At 33.1% G+C, this 14755-nt stretch overlaps 2 protein-coding genes across 2 annotated transcripts in view; one reads left to right on the top strand and one right to left on the bottom strand.

The window, feature by feature from the left end:
* Positions 1 to 2: 2 nt before the first annotated feature.
* LOC145738791 (epidermal growth factor receptor kinase substrate 8-like) lies at positions 3 to 12986 on the bottom strand. The gene is made up of 8 exons (XM_081993850.1): positions 12820 to 12986; positions 9520 to 9785; positions 7030 to 7179; positions 5270 to 6304; positions 5087 to 5218; positions 4782 to 4881; positions 3245 to 3726; positions 3 to 358 (listed from the first exon to the last, which is right to left on the bottom strand). The coding sequence occupies exons 2-8, from the start codon at positions 9772 to 9774 to the stop codon at positions 242 to 244; spliced, it is 2271 nt and encodes a 756-aa protein (XP_081849976.1). The 5' UTR covers positions 9775 to 9785; positions 12820 to 12986; the 3' UTR covers positions 3 to 241.
* Positions 404 to 14755, top strand: part of LOC145738793 (semaphorin-1A-like) — a 58907-nt gene continuing 44555 nt past the window's right edge. The window contains exon 1 of the mRNA XM_081993852.1: positions 404 to 422. The gene's annotated coding sequence lies outside the window, so the exon portion shown is untranslated. The remainder of the gene's footprint in view (positions 423 to 14755) is intronic.

Raw genomic sequence — 14755 nt, 5'->3', positions numbered from 1 at the left:
AGTTTTATTAAATATTTATTTAAAAGTAGACAATTTAACATTAAAAAAGCTCTTATATAACTCGTCAATAGTCATAAGTATAATAACAATTATAGAGTGCACTTTATTGACTCATTAACACTAATATATTACATAAATAAGATTTTAATTGGATTGGATTATTATACAAAAGAGTGTACCACTCCATTAAAATATAGATTAAATTATATTGCTTTACGATATCTAAAAGCTCTTAAAAATCTCAATCAAAATCAAATTCAAAGTCGTCGTCACCCTCACCACCATCCTTCTTATTTTCAATTTTCTGTCTCTGTTTTTGTAGGAGCTTCTTCAGTTCGGTTGATCTGTAAGTTTTGAACTGAAACAAAAGAAAAATTAGTGTTCTTGTTCATGCAGATCCGAGGTGAATAGTTGTGATGAAGGTAAGTAATTTTAGATTTTTTATGTTTTGTTTCTGTCACAAATATACGGATTGCGTTGTGGGGAAAACTAAGTGAAAATAATCAGTAAATGAGGTTCTCAAAGAATTCTAAACGTAATGGCAATAAGTGCTATTTAGCTATTTTATTGATATATTACATTAATAAAAATAAGGAATACATTCTATATTAGGTAAAATCATATGGAGATGAGTGGTTTTAACAGGAAATATTTTGCCCAATTCATTCATTTTTAACCAAAAAGTGTCTAGTTTACTAATGTTAGTCCAATGGACTCGTTCCAATAATGGATTAAAATCACCTCTAGTGTCTACATTAAATAATAAGACAATTTTTTCAAGAGCAAATATTTCAATTATTAAAGTATTTGTTTTTGCATGAAATTAAACTCAAATTCCATTATTGTATATGTCGTTTCGTTTTGACAGTAATAAACTCTGCGGATTTATTTTAAATTCGCTTTTTAGGTGTGTTATCATGATTTGGGGATTGTTACCGCATTTCAGTTAATTTTAAATGCTTTCATATTATCATCATACAACATATGGTTAGTCTCAAAGAAGCAGCAATACATACATGATTTGAAATATCACTGTTGTGTTATACAAGGAGTCGTCAAATAAGATGAACAGGAAGATTCAGTATTAGGAAGTGTTCTACTAAGCATGTCTTAATAAAATGTCTGTGGTTTACCATACAGAGACTTACTGAACGTTTGAAGCTAGAAGCGTTTAAACGTTGAAGATTGTGTATACTTTTTCCAATACTCCATATTACAAATTTAGGTCAGAAGGACTTCAGAAATTAAATTAATTAAACGTTTTATTAAGAATGTTTCGTGGAATACTATTTTAACTACTCCTACGACTGTACAGGACTATTATTTTTGAGCATTGGTCTTGGTCTTTTTGTTAGAAACTGTAGCTGGGTTCAAGAAGTTTGGATATGATCTAGGTCAGAGATTCCCAAACTTTTTTGTCATAGACCACTTTATAATTTTTGCTGGTTTCGGTGGACTCTCTAAAGCTACATTTATACCATATTAACAAGACTCAACAAAAAATGTGAAGATTAGATCTAACTAAGGAATTTTGCAATTTTGTGTTTTGGCTCAGATCCAACCACGTGAAAATTGATTGGTTAATGGTTAATTAACTGATTGTGCTTTGAATAGATGTCAAAAAAGTCAAGTAGCCAAATTAAAGAAGTGATTCCATCCAAATTTACTATTTTGACTTCGACTCACAGCACAAGAAAGTCATATATCACTTAAGTTATATAAGATCTCTAAACAAGTTGTGTACAAAAACTTATATGACCTATTCCTGACATCAAAATAAGCCGGTTTAAAGCAATTTACCTTTGTCCGAAATTGCTCCGTCTTCGAGATACAGGGTGGTAAAGTTCAAAAATATATTTTTTAAATATAATGTATATTTTGTAACGTATTTCTTTCAAATCACTCAGGGGTTTTTTGAGATACGAAACCCGAATTTGGCCACATTTTTACTGCGGCCGTTAGATGGCGCTTTACAGTGTACAGGGTGACACTTTTGTAGGGTATCTCATTTATTTTTAAACTAACGAGGTTGCGGTTTTTGCGACAGTGTGTTACTTTTTTGTGAAATTAAACATGGGCATCAGCAGAATTGTCATAATCCATTTCGTTGGTAAAATACACGGGGAAATTGAAAAATATCATTTTTGAGGTATCTCCGATATGTTCAAACTTTTTGAAGAGGTGAAAACGGATTCTTATAGATATTTTTTCGTAGAATCCAGTGACGTAGTTTGTTTTTTGCTGAAATCTTTCTTTCTGAAATTAAATTCTAACCTTGATTGTATACATTTATATATATTTGAAAAGCCCACAATAAGCCTAATAAAAATAAAAAATAATATACAGGGTGTTCCATTTAAAAAAACATGTTTATGTCAATCAGACGGACCGAAAAGCAAAACAACCAAAAACAGCAAATCTTTGCGGTTTTTAGCTAACTTCACATACCACCAAATATAAACAAAACTGTTTTACGACCAACTTCGGAAGTTTCATTCAATTGCGCAGTAAGCGAATGTGGGGGACAAATATGGCGACTTCCGTCTCGGTTGCATAATGCACAAACGGGGTATTTGCTACCTCCTGATACTTGTTCTTTTTGCTCGAAGAACAGAACACTGTAATTTTGCGCTTTATTGTAAGGCCGGCTGCCTATAGATGGGTGTACACTACTTACAGGAAACTTTAAACTAGATCTAGCTGCTTCGAGCAATTGCGGACAGAGGGCGCCACACACGATAAACTTTATATATAAAGAGGAGAGGCCATGTAATGTAAATGTAACAATGAGAATTTTTAGTATATTTACAGTAATTTAACCGTTCAAATTTGAATAGACATTAAGTTTAGTCAATTTTTAAACCTGTGGTACCACATTTAAACGATCGCGTCCACCAACTAAATTTTTTTTTATTTTGGCAAACATTTTGAACAGAATGGGTTTCGCAGTAGCTAATGAACCAATTTATAAATGTTCTAATTGAGTAAATGTGGCTAAATCAACAAATTTTAGAACGTTTTCCAAACCTTACTTACGTATAACAAACTGAATTGAATCCTTAAAACGATTCTTATGTATTAAAATTTACGAGATTACAAGAAAAACCTTTAAAGTCGTTAATTCTTTAATACCTTAATTCATGATAAAAATGAAGTAATAATGATACTCAAATAAGCGTGTCATACAGTTTTTATCAGTAACTTCTCCGCGAATTGGATATAAAGTAATACACAAATAACTTACCCCGCTAACCGACTTCTGTACAAGCAAAAACGAGTACAATCTCGCTCCAGTTTTCTCCCCACACACTTTTTCCAGTTCCTCCTTGCTCATCCCCAACAACTGATATCCTGACACACCCTTAAATTTGTTGCAAATCGCTTGTTCAAACCCTTTAGCCTTCAACCATTCTTGCACCTCCTTTGGATTACTCCTCTGGCTAATATAAGTTTCCGGGGTTGATTTAATGTTGATAATAGGTGGTCGCTGTTTCTCTTTCATTCGCATGAAAGTTAGAACACTGACTAATTCTTCTTGATAAGCGTCGTTTGTTGTTGAAGCTATAGACTGAGCGGAAACCGTCCTCTTCAGCTCCTTTTTAGGAGGTTGATCGGTTGTTGCTGGAGGAGGAGGAGGTGGAGGTAATGGTGCAGCGGGAGGTGGGGGTGGGGGAATAGGGACTGGAATTACTGGTGGAGCGGGTGGTTTTTCTGGAGGTGGTGGCTCTAAAATGTAGTTAGTTATTTATTGCACTACTTGTTAACGACATTAAAGGACACAGAACAAAACACATTACATAAAAACAGACTTTATTGGTTTATATGTATATTTTATTAAAAAGTTGTGATGTTTGTTATTTGTGATTGGTTATACTTTCTATAATATTTGTGTGCTTGTTTTTGAGGAGCAAAACAAATAAATTATTGATGTACACTATAAGTTATCTATGAAGATTCAAGTATAAATTGGTCTACAAAATATTTGTCACCAAACAGATAAATAAACGTTTGTTCGTTATGACTGTATATATATATATATATATAGTTGTGAATATATATTATTGTTGTGTGTATAAAATATTAAAATATAGATCCTATAAAACATAAAAAGTACATATTTCAGTAGAATTAACATTTGTACATGCATAAATGAACATTAAAACACATATAAGACGTAAAAACAACAGAGACATTGAACATCCACATTAAAGTTGTTATAGTCTGTTCAGCGACTCCTACTGTTGCGTCAAAGTTACCAGCAAAAAACCGTTATGTCGGTGATTAAAGTGTGATATTGATGGATTGTCAAAATGAGTATAGTTTTAGGTTATACCTTAAGGCAGGGACTACAAAAAGTTATATATTAAGTTGGAATTTTGATTGAAGTAAAATACAAAAAAGATTCATTTTTCATCATCTGAGCAGCTGAAACCCTCTTTAAAATGTGGCATCAATAATCAACAAAATGCCGGTTATTAATAACACATAAACTTTTCCTTCTGGATTTGTTTCTTCTTGCTATACCGAAAAGAGACTGAATTTATTGTTTTGTTTATTTGTTTACGAAACTGATAAACACGTCATAATAGCCTGACAGTAATTGAACCGTCAAACTGACAATAGCTGGTCATAAAACACGCAATTTTATTCGAACTTCATCTAATGAAATGAGATAAGAGATATGACGCAACAGTCACTGAACAGAGTATAGCTATTGCTACTTTAATATATACAATAAGCCAGGTAAAACATTTAGAAATAGCGGAATTCCCCTTTCTTACCGATTCTCTCATTTCTGATTGATTCAGCTGGTTTGGTTTGAATCCTCAAGAACTCGTCGTTTGAGTTTGGGCGTGGGTACCTTGACTGCGGTGGGGAGTCCTATTTAAAAAAAATAAGTACTTGAAGTTAGTTAGTTATCTTAGCAGTAAATTAATTATTATCTTGATAAATTATCCTATTTTTGACGGTTAGTGCATAACAAAACTACGACTAAAGATAAGATGTTTCATTACAAAATGCAAACAATAGTTGGTTTTAAAATTTTACTTCTTTCTGGTGATTTTAAAAAAATGACATGTTTTACCTCTCTGGGAGGAGGTCCACGATGTGGACTCATGTTGCTTGAGCGGTATTGAGTAACAATGGTGTTAGGAACATGAGCAACTTGTCCTTTGCTATTCCTTGCTTTCCACCACTTTCGGCTGCTGTCCAAGATCTGTATTAAGCAGTTTTTACTATAAACCTTCTCTGAAGCATCCTAACTTACCTCCAAAAATTCTCCTCTAACTACTGTCAATTCCTTATCATTGTTGGCTGTCCTAGGATAAGTGACTTGAACCACATGGGCCCCTCTGTTCTGCAAATCTTCCAAAAACCTCTCCTGTCCAATGTTGAATCCTTTATCCTCAACTTTAATCTCAATGGAATCTAAAGAAATGTCACTTTTTGCTGTGCTTTCTCCTAGGGGTGGGATGAAGTTACTATCCGAATCGTCGTCTTCTGGAACGAAGCCCTTTTCGTTGATGTCGGGTTCGTCAACTGGATATTCAGGAGACCAGCCATCCATAAAAACTGGATGATAGGATGGCACATGACCTCTGTATTGTTCCCTCGGGACTAACCAAGCGTTTCCTAGCGAATGCCACAGTTCGGTTTCTTTACTAGTAACGCAGTTCAAAAGCAGAGTTATTGCTTCTCTTGTTAAAAGTGGAGCAATAACGTTTTGTGGAATGTGCTGGTCGAAGTAATAATCATGTGAAGACTCTACAATCAATGCTAATGGTGTAAAAAGGAAGTGAACCAGTTCTGGGGCATTTGGGTCGTGTATATGTGCCTTTAGTTTGGCTAACAAATTAAATGATAATTTAAACTTCTGGAAAATATCTACAAACTCCTTTTCTGGAGGTGGTTTGGCTCTCATGGTCAGCATACCGTCACCCATGTCCCGTTTTTTGTTTCTTCTATTTTTTCTCTTCCGGTCTAGTTCTTTATAAGCTGCTGCAGAATGTTGCAGTCTTGCAATGAATTTCTCAATATCATCAAAGCAATGATTCAGAATGGTGACATCACGCTCATATTTCTCACTAGTAGTCGAGCTGGCATCGTCGTTATTTTCTGTTAATTCAGAATCTGATCGTTGATTATAATAATCTCTTGCATGATCCCTTGAAGGGTTTACTATGGGCTGAGGTGGTTTATGCGCAGGGGGTGGAATACTACTCGGACGGCTTCTATTCGGACTTTTCCCCATTCTAAGCAGCTTTAAATCTTCAACTAAATCTTGGGCCGATATACTTTGACACTGAAAAAAAAAACCAAAATACACCGTTCACATATGAAATAGAACTACACTCTGATTAGAACATTTTCTGTCACTGATATTTTTATTGTAATATGTGGCCTTTATCAATATCGTCTGTTATCAATTTCTGCCGAGTGTTTGTTATATGAAGTGTTCTCGAAACCTGACAATGATTACGCGAAGAATTCATCACATGAAAGGAACCGTGGATCGTCAACTACTGCACACGATAAAATACCTGACAGTATTATATATTATTAGTGCATTACTCATATTTACTTAGACAAATTAAATGAATTTCAAACAAATGTTTAATTCCGTCAGTTTGTATACAAACGAATTTACTGTTGCTCGTTAGGGATTAAACATTCATTTCCATAATTACAGTAATCTTTTTAGTTTAAGCCTGGGATAATTAGGATAGGTGTCTTAGAAGAATTATCGATACAGGGTGATTAATGACAAGAGTTTACTTCGTAGGTACAATGCGCAACAATTCACATTTATAAGTATATTATGTGTTATAGTGTTTTGGTTAATCATCAGGACTTAAACAAAGGCAGAGCTGATGGCATAATTTGGGGTATTCTCTAGCTTTACGAGGTGGTAGTACTGGTACTACGTCTTGTGTTTAAATTCGCAAAAAGAAATTGAGTGTCTCATGGTCCTTTTGGTGTCATGGAAATAACTTATGTTGAGTAATATACAAAAGGACTAAATATTACCTGAAAGATGTGCATTTGCATTTCCGGTGGATGTGAAGTCTGATCCGCTATAATAAATACTAAGATGTTGTTGTAAATATCCATAGTTTCTGAGCTCATAAACGCAGTGGGGTCCTGAATTGCGTTAGCTGGGAATTTCTCTACCACACCCTGTAAAAAAATTAATCGATTATCACAACTAGACACGTATTTTCATAAACAAATTTGTTAACAATTATGTCATTGGTAGAAATAAAACAATCCAAAATCAGTCTGAAGAGGTTAATTCCTATGACTTCAGATTTGATATGTCTATTGGATATTCTCAAACAAAATGTTATTAAAATGGGTTAAACACTTGATTGCTCATCGCGGAATTTTAACTCGTCTTATTTATTGACGTAGACAGGTTGTTATAAGATATTTTTAATGTGTGGCAGATGGTATTAGTTTCAGACAAAATTGAGATAAAGTCTGCTTTAACAGTAATCCTGAGGAAGAATTTTTGAATTTGATAATTGTTAAGTATATTTACGAGTAGTTAATTAATTTCAAGGTTTAACTTTCACGCAAGTCTGATAGCAACCAAATATCTCTTTAATAGCATTGTAGAGGTCTGAGACTTTTTATTTATTTTATATTTTATTTTATTTATATTCAATGGGATTACCCTACAAATTGAAACATTTTTTGTAACACAAAAAACAGTAAGGAAGGTTACTGTAAGTTGCTTTTAACGATTCGGATTCATGAATGCTCTTCAAGACTTCAAGTAGCTCTTCAGTAAGACTTTTTTTGTAAATGATGAGAGAACATTGTCAACACCGCAAAACGTAACATTGTTTTCTGTACCACAGATTTAGGTAAAGTTAGACAAGAAATGAATTATTATAAACCGATGTATAATAAATATTAAGTTTGCGGAAATAAAAAAAATGAAATTTTCAGTTTTCTGCATCTTTTAGTCCTTACTTTGCTTTATTTTTTAGCTAGCTAAGTTTTTTGGTGGGCAGGTATGGACGATACTAGTAATCTAATCCAAACAATAAAAAATATACAACACAAGCAATACGGAGCAACATAACTGTAATCAGGGTTGCCAGATCAGTCGACTCGATTGTTTTAAATTATTATTTGTTATTCCTGAATTTTAATACATTTCATTAGTCTTTCTATCTCTTCCCGTTTCGTGCAAACTGTCACTTTTCATTTTTCTAACTTTGACCGGTGTCCATTTGATACGTGCTTGGTAGAGAAGGTCAAAATATAGCCCGTATTTTTTACCTTCTTTTAACTAAACACAACATTCTTTCAAAACTAACAAATAACCGAGATATTGGCCGAAAAATAGAGCAGTGCAAGTGAACAAGCTCTTTAAATATGTCACAATTTGCAAATATGCCAAAACTTCTGCTTTCTTTTGCAAAGAACAGAGTTTCTATCGAAAAACACCAATAACTAAGAAAACACCAAATTTAAATACAAAACTTTAGTATACCCTTTTCCACAGATTTTGAACGTATAGTGCGTTCCTCATAAACTCAAACTGTCCCAAAAATGTAGGCAAATTGGTAGGCAAAATAGAGTAATCGGACTACAATTACTATGCATAGTCGATTCCACCGAGTTTTTTTGTTTTTCCTACTCTCTTCTCTTCTTTATCTATTTCGTTTTCTTTCGTTAGCTGTCTAAAAATTGCCTTTCTCTTTCCGTTTCTTTCAAGATGACAGGTCTTCTTATTTGACATGTGCTAACTTGGTTACTATCACTTTCTTTTATCTCAAGACATTTTTTTAAATTGCAAATAACCGAGGTATTTCACATGAAATACAACACTATAACTGTACTAGAAATATATTAAGATGTCACAATTCGACAGCTCCTAACTTGGTTTCTATTAGGTGTTAGGAGGTTCGCTCAAACGTCAAAATAGAGCTCGATTTTTGCCTTTCTTTTAACTAAATAGTGTAAGTGAACAAGCTTTTCAATTATGTCCTAATTTGACAGCTACTAACTTGGTCCCTGTGTCAGTTAGGAGGTTAGTTCTAACGTCAAAATGTAGCCCTGAGAAAACCGTCCCAGAACACTGTTGTGTACTACCAACTTAACTAAAAAACTATAGTTTACATTCTTCCACAAATTTTGAAGGTAAGTCAGACCTAAAATCCCCAGTTATTCCCCTGGTAAATATGTTTCCTTTAGGGAAAAATCCCCCCAAAAAATGCCTCAATGAATGAAAAAAATTCCTATTTTTTGGTTAAAATGCCCTAATTTAACAACCCTCCCTATAATTTAATTTCGAAGAGGTTGAGAAGTGTCCTGTATGAAATTAATTTAATTTAGTGTTAGGGATACCTTGGAGAAAACTATGAATAAAGGCAAACATCCTTGATATCCATTCAACAAACAGACTGTATTAGCTTTATTGAGCTGTTTTTCTATCTGCAGTATTTTCATATAAACTATACAGATGGAGACTTTTCAACTGACTTATTTTAAACAGATACTTACTCCTGATTCATCCAATATTAAAACCCAAGGGTGGTCGAGACACAATTGCATTTTTTGCGACCAAATTCCATTAGTTTGTTCCATTTGCCTCAATTTTCTCATTCCATCTATAGCGTACAAAATGCCCGTTTCTTCAGATACACTGAACGTTGCCAAATGTTCGATGATATGTACAGGTGGCTTCCCATCTTCTTTTAAGTCTCGGTCTCTCTCCAAATCTCTACTGTCTCTCGAATACCCATTCCTAAAGGCCATTTTGCTTGATCCTAAAAAAAAATAAAGTTGTAAGGGCGAAGCGTAATTGCTATTAATAACGAGATTACACTTTATAACGTCATCAGCCGTTGTTCAAAGATAAATACTTCTATCTATTTGTTGCGATTGATACTGAATAATATCTTAATCAATTTACGACATATCCAATCTTTTCCGAATTCTATTGTATTGGACCTAACCTTGAGCCAGTAAACAGTAACTTCCTCTTAACTTATAGCTAGGAAAACCAAAATGTTGGTTTAATTAATAACACACCAGTAAATCATTAATGTTATCTTTTTGAAAATCTTGTAAAAAATGTATTGTCTAGGTGGGAACTTTAGATATTTCCTAATGTTTGAGTCAAGTTTTTGTCTACATTCGACAATTTATTACCAAATGATACGATTAAAGCTTACTAAAATGATTTATTTTTCTATAAAACAGCTGATATAATAAAGCTTTTTATTTTATTTGTACCGCAAAAATGTCCCAAGATTGTCGATGATGTGTAGATTTACTTTGGTGATGATCAACCCAAAAAACAAAATATTAAAGACAAACAAGTCGGTCAAAGTGTCAGTAACATTTAAATTATCAAGCAGTATCTACAAGATGTCGTTAAATAAAACTTGTTCAATATTGACCAGGTTTGCAGACCCGCAATTATTATTTTGGCTGTACTTGTTTGGTTACTGTGAAACAACTACATTTACCCCATTTTTTGTTTTTAGGTTTTATTTGAACTAGTTCAATGTTTTATGTCTTCTTTCGTCCAAATGATTTGTTCTTGGTGACGGTACAATAAGGATTGCGATGTAAATGTCCTCGTGTATCTGCATTATAATCAATGCGTGATTGCATACAATACCACAAAGTAATTTAAAATGACTGCGTTTGCCCTGCACATTGTCACGTTTACATAATGGTCAATAAAAACAAAGACAGTGTTCAAGATCATCTATGTCATTAGATGCATAATGCTATAATTACAGTGAAATCTAAAAAAAAAGTCTAAGGACTGTCAAAGTGATACAAGTATTGTGATTTAGTGAATTTTGCTAAGAATTAACTTTTTTGGGACAATTAAAAAAAGTAGTCTACCCTTATACTATTCATGTAGATTATGACTATTTTCGGAAACATTTTGTCTAGTTGTGAAGATTTCCGAATGCTACTTATACTATTGTGTTTAGCCAATTACCAAGAGGCCAAAACTAAGCTAATTATAAGGACACTATTGACTTGCCTTGAAATGGGAAGTCAATTTTTATATATCCACTATGGAATTTTCAAGTAAAGCTGGAAATGGACTGAATCTTACATGTAATAATAATTATTAAATTGACCATATGGCGACTGGTAAATATGTTAAAAATTGTATTTTCTTCAAGTTATTCTTCAGAATTCTTCTAGAATTGTCTATGTTTTCTTACAGCTAACTAAATAAAGTGCAAGTGGTATTTGTTAATTTTAAATTGAAGATTACTTATCATAATTGTTTAAATAAAACATGTTCCACATTCATTCATTCGACTAGCAACTGTGAAATAATTCGTTAATAACAAAATGTTTTATATTTGTCACTTTTTTAAATATTTTGATAGGGACTCGATTCTACACAAAATATTTATGGGCGCGTGCACTGTAAGTCACTTTGATAATGTTTAAGGCAAGTTTAGACTGTGATGTCTAATATGGTGCATGATATCTAGTCATCATACACAGTCTAAACTTAAATAAGAGTACATTTTGGAACTGTGTGATCTTACATTAAGGAACCCATGATAATCTGCTGTATGATGCAATTATATATCATAATTAAAATCTTGTTGATTGTGTTCCTGGATTGGTTGTGAAAACAATATAAATAGAAGAAGTCTTAAAAACATCATATTAGAGGTAATTGGTCAAAATATTTTTTTAAGATGATGGCTTTATCAGAGTATCCTATAGTAGGCATCAACTTTGATGAAACTTGAAATGATAAGTGAACTCAAAATAACAATTACTAACATATTATGTATTTCTTAATAATAATAATTCCATATCAGTTTTTTTGAATGTCTTTGGTTGTATAAAGACACACACTTAATCTAAAGTGTTTATATTAACTATTAAATACTATTAACTACTAAGTGTCTATTAACATAGATTTTTCTTGATAACATGTGGAGTTATGTCAGCAGTGTACTACTAAATATTGATCTGTAATTCTTCTGTGATGACTTATTGACAGGTTTTCATATTAAACTTCTTATTTTTACTGAAAGTGTTAATAACAAACATTTAGGGGTTGTACAAATACAACACAATATCCCAGATTATTGCAGTGATATTTGTCAATTGTTCCAATGTAATAAACAAACTGTAATTGTTATAAAGATTAGATTAAAACCCTCTTAAACAATTTCATGTGCTCTGATAATAGTATTGAGTTTCGCTATTTAATATGATTGGCATTAATAAATTAACGTGAGGAGTTGTCTGGTTTGATGTGTTAGAAACTTTCAAGTTAATAGGGTTTTAATGTAGTTGATCAATTTAAGTTAATGGTTGTTCGAAAAAGTGAAAATTAGCCAGAGATAATTGAAATAAAAGTATCAAACAATTCCTAAATATGTGCTTAGCGCGCCACACCTAAAAACACACAAGATTGGAATGTGAAGAATGAGCTAAGAATTAATTGTTGAAAGAGTTATTCGTCGTATTTTTCTACACAAATGCATAATATGAAGAAAGCTAAATACCTGAAATTCTTTCTACTATTTCTGTGTCGCAAAAAAGGTTCTACGTAGCTAATAAATTGCTACATAAAAGGTTCTAACTAGTCATAAGCTATAAAAGGTTCAAGTAATTAATATTCCGACCAAGAGGGCCTAAAGCTATTAAGCGGTTCCCATAGCGATTAAACACGAACCAAATCGCACGGTCTAGGTTTTCAAAGCACTGAAACTGTTTAAAGCTAAACCACCATGGCGAAAGAAACAGCAGTGTCAGAATACTACATACTACAGTACCTTTGGTACTTTTGAACCCGCTTACCTGTTAGCTAGATTTAATATTCCATAATAGGCAACACTTTATCAAATCGGACCGGGTTTACCGAATTCCACACGAAATTTGTGAAGCACAATAGTCGAAATACCGAACGGTATTCTCTACACCACAGAATAGCTTTGCAACTTATTACTTTACCTGCCAGGTACAGGTAACTGATTATACTGAACGACTTGGCACATGCGTAGAAAAATGAGAACGCTTACCTGTTGTTCGTACTGGTTGTACTGCTATACGGGTTCCGTTCAAATATTAAATAAGCGCATTAATTATAAGAATAGTCAAATTGTCAAAGTCTGGATTTTTTAAATTCACTGATAGCTCGAAATAATTGTAGAAACTTCAGTAACTTGTGAAACGTGTTAAAAGAGTAGGTACCCAACAGCAGATTTCTACATCTAATCAAAGGTGAAAATCAGGTGGTTATTAGTCACGTCATCACTATGGATTTATTTAAATCACTTGGGTAGTTGAACATTTTTGAATCAGTAATGCAAGTACCATTTATAGCAAAACGCAGTGATGATTAATTAAATTCTTTGTCAATAATAATGAATGATTGTTGTACTTATGGGTGCTGACCTACATTTGTAAATGATTCTCTATAGCTTCCAGACTTAATTTTTTGGGTGCTCTCTGTAACTTTTTCATATAATAATCGACGTTTTTTAACACTATTTTGGTCGGTTTTAGAGATATCAGTCTGCTACGGAGGTATTTCTACAGTAGAAGTTTTACCCGATTTTTGCCAGGAGTACTGATTTTCTATTTTTATACCTGAGAAATATGAATAATATTTTACAGATAGTTTCTTTAAAGCATGTCAAAGAAATGTGACAAAAACGTGAATGTACTATTTTAGCTCTAAATATCAATCATTTTGTTACCGAGTCATTAGCGTATTTGGAACACAAATGTGAGGAGCTCTGGGTGTTAATTCTTGAAAGCAGGGAACAGGATTCTCAAGAAGAGTGCTGATAGAACGTGACAGAATACTTGATAATGGCAGGTTCATGTCATATTCTGCATACCTTTCTCTTGATAACTCCCTTCCCTTGTTTCAAGAATAGATACTCAGTTTTACTGCAAATACATCGTGTAATGCAGATTTAAGCGAACATCCTTACAGGGAGAATGAGGTTACTGTTGAACCGAAACAAGAATTGGAGGTACAGTCAAGGTGCTGTAACCAGAACCAATTTTGAATCAACAGAAAGTAAACGCTCAAAAGGTACAGTGTGCTCCTCGATTAGACTGATAAACTAAGTGTTGGTAACAGAGAAACTAGAAAATATTAAAGATACGTCAGAGAAAGCTTCTAAGCTGTCTGACTTGGAGGAAGAACCAGAAGATCTGGTTTCAAGAGTTTCTCACACTCTTGTCAGTTTCGTTTTCGAAACTAGTCTACTATAACAACCTTACCAATGCTGAATGAGACTTTAAGTGTTTTTGGTGAGTGCGTGCATTATCTTTAATTTAAAGTTAAATAGAAGTTGTTTCTATCATCTTACGGCATTACCATTGTAACACCTTGTTAACGTAACATTGTCTAACAATACATTTAAAGACAGGTTAAACAATGTTTTACACTTGTGGCCTGTTTGTTAATTTAAATTAACAATATCACAAATTGTTAAAGCATTGTTAAAACTTGGGTGTACCTATCTTCACTCCTAAACTATTATTATCATTCAAATTTTTGTAATTTCAAACTTTAGTCGGTGGTTTGTCGGTATTTGTACTGAGTATATTTTTCTATTATTCTTCACAAGGGGGAGCTTATAGCTAGTGTAGTATACATGTGTGCAGTCAATTGCACATACTATCCCAGGAAATTCACCTTTTTCTATAAATCCTTGTTTTACAGTATTTTGTTCTTCTTCTGTGGTCGGAAATCGTATGATATGACAAATGATTGACT

The sequence above is a fragment of the Ips typographus genome, linkage group LG16, assembly GCF_016097725.1.
Source record: "Ips typographus isolate SLU linkage group LG16, UJ_Ityp_2.0, whole genome shotgun sequence".
NCBI lineage: Eukaryota > Metazoa > Arthropoda > Insecta > Coleoptera > Curculionidae > Ips > Ips typographus.
Note: the sequence above shows the minus strand (reverse complement) of the source record. Positions and strands in the feature narration are given on the sequence as shown.

Excerpts from the sequence above, each read along its gene's own strand:
- LOC145738791 (XM_081993850.1), bottom strand. The coding sequence starts at position 9,774 with ATGGCCTTTAGGAATGGGTATTCGAGAGACAGTAGAGATTTGGAGAGA. Across the intron at positions 3,727-4,781 it reads AATCAGAAATGAGAGAATCG|AGCCACCACCTCCAGAAAAA; the intron begins GTAAGAAAGGGG and ends ACTACATTTTAG. Across the intron at positions 359-3,244 it reads TACAGAAGTCGGTTAGCGGG|TTCAAAACTTACAGATCAAC; the intron begins GTAAGTTATTTG and ends CTTTTGTTTCAG.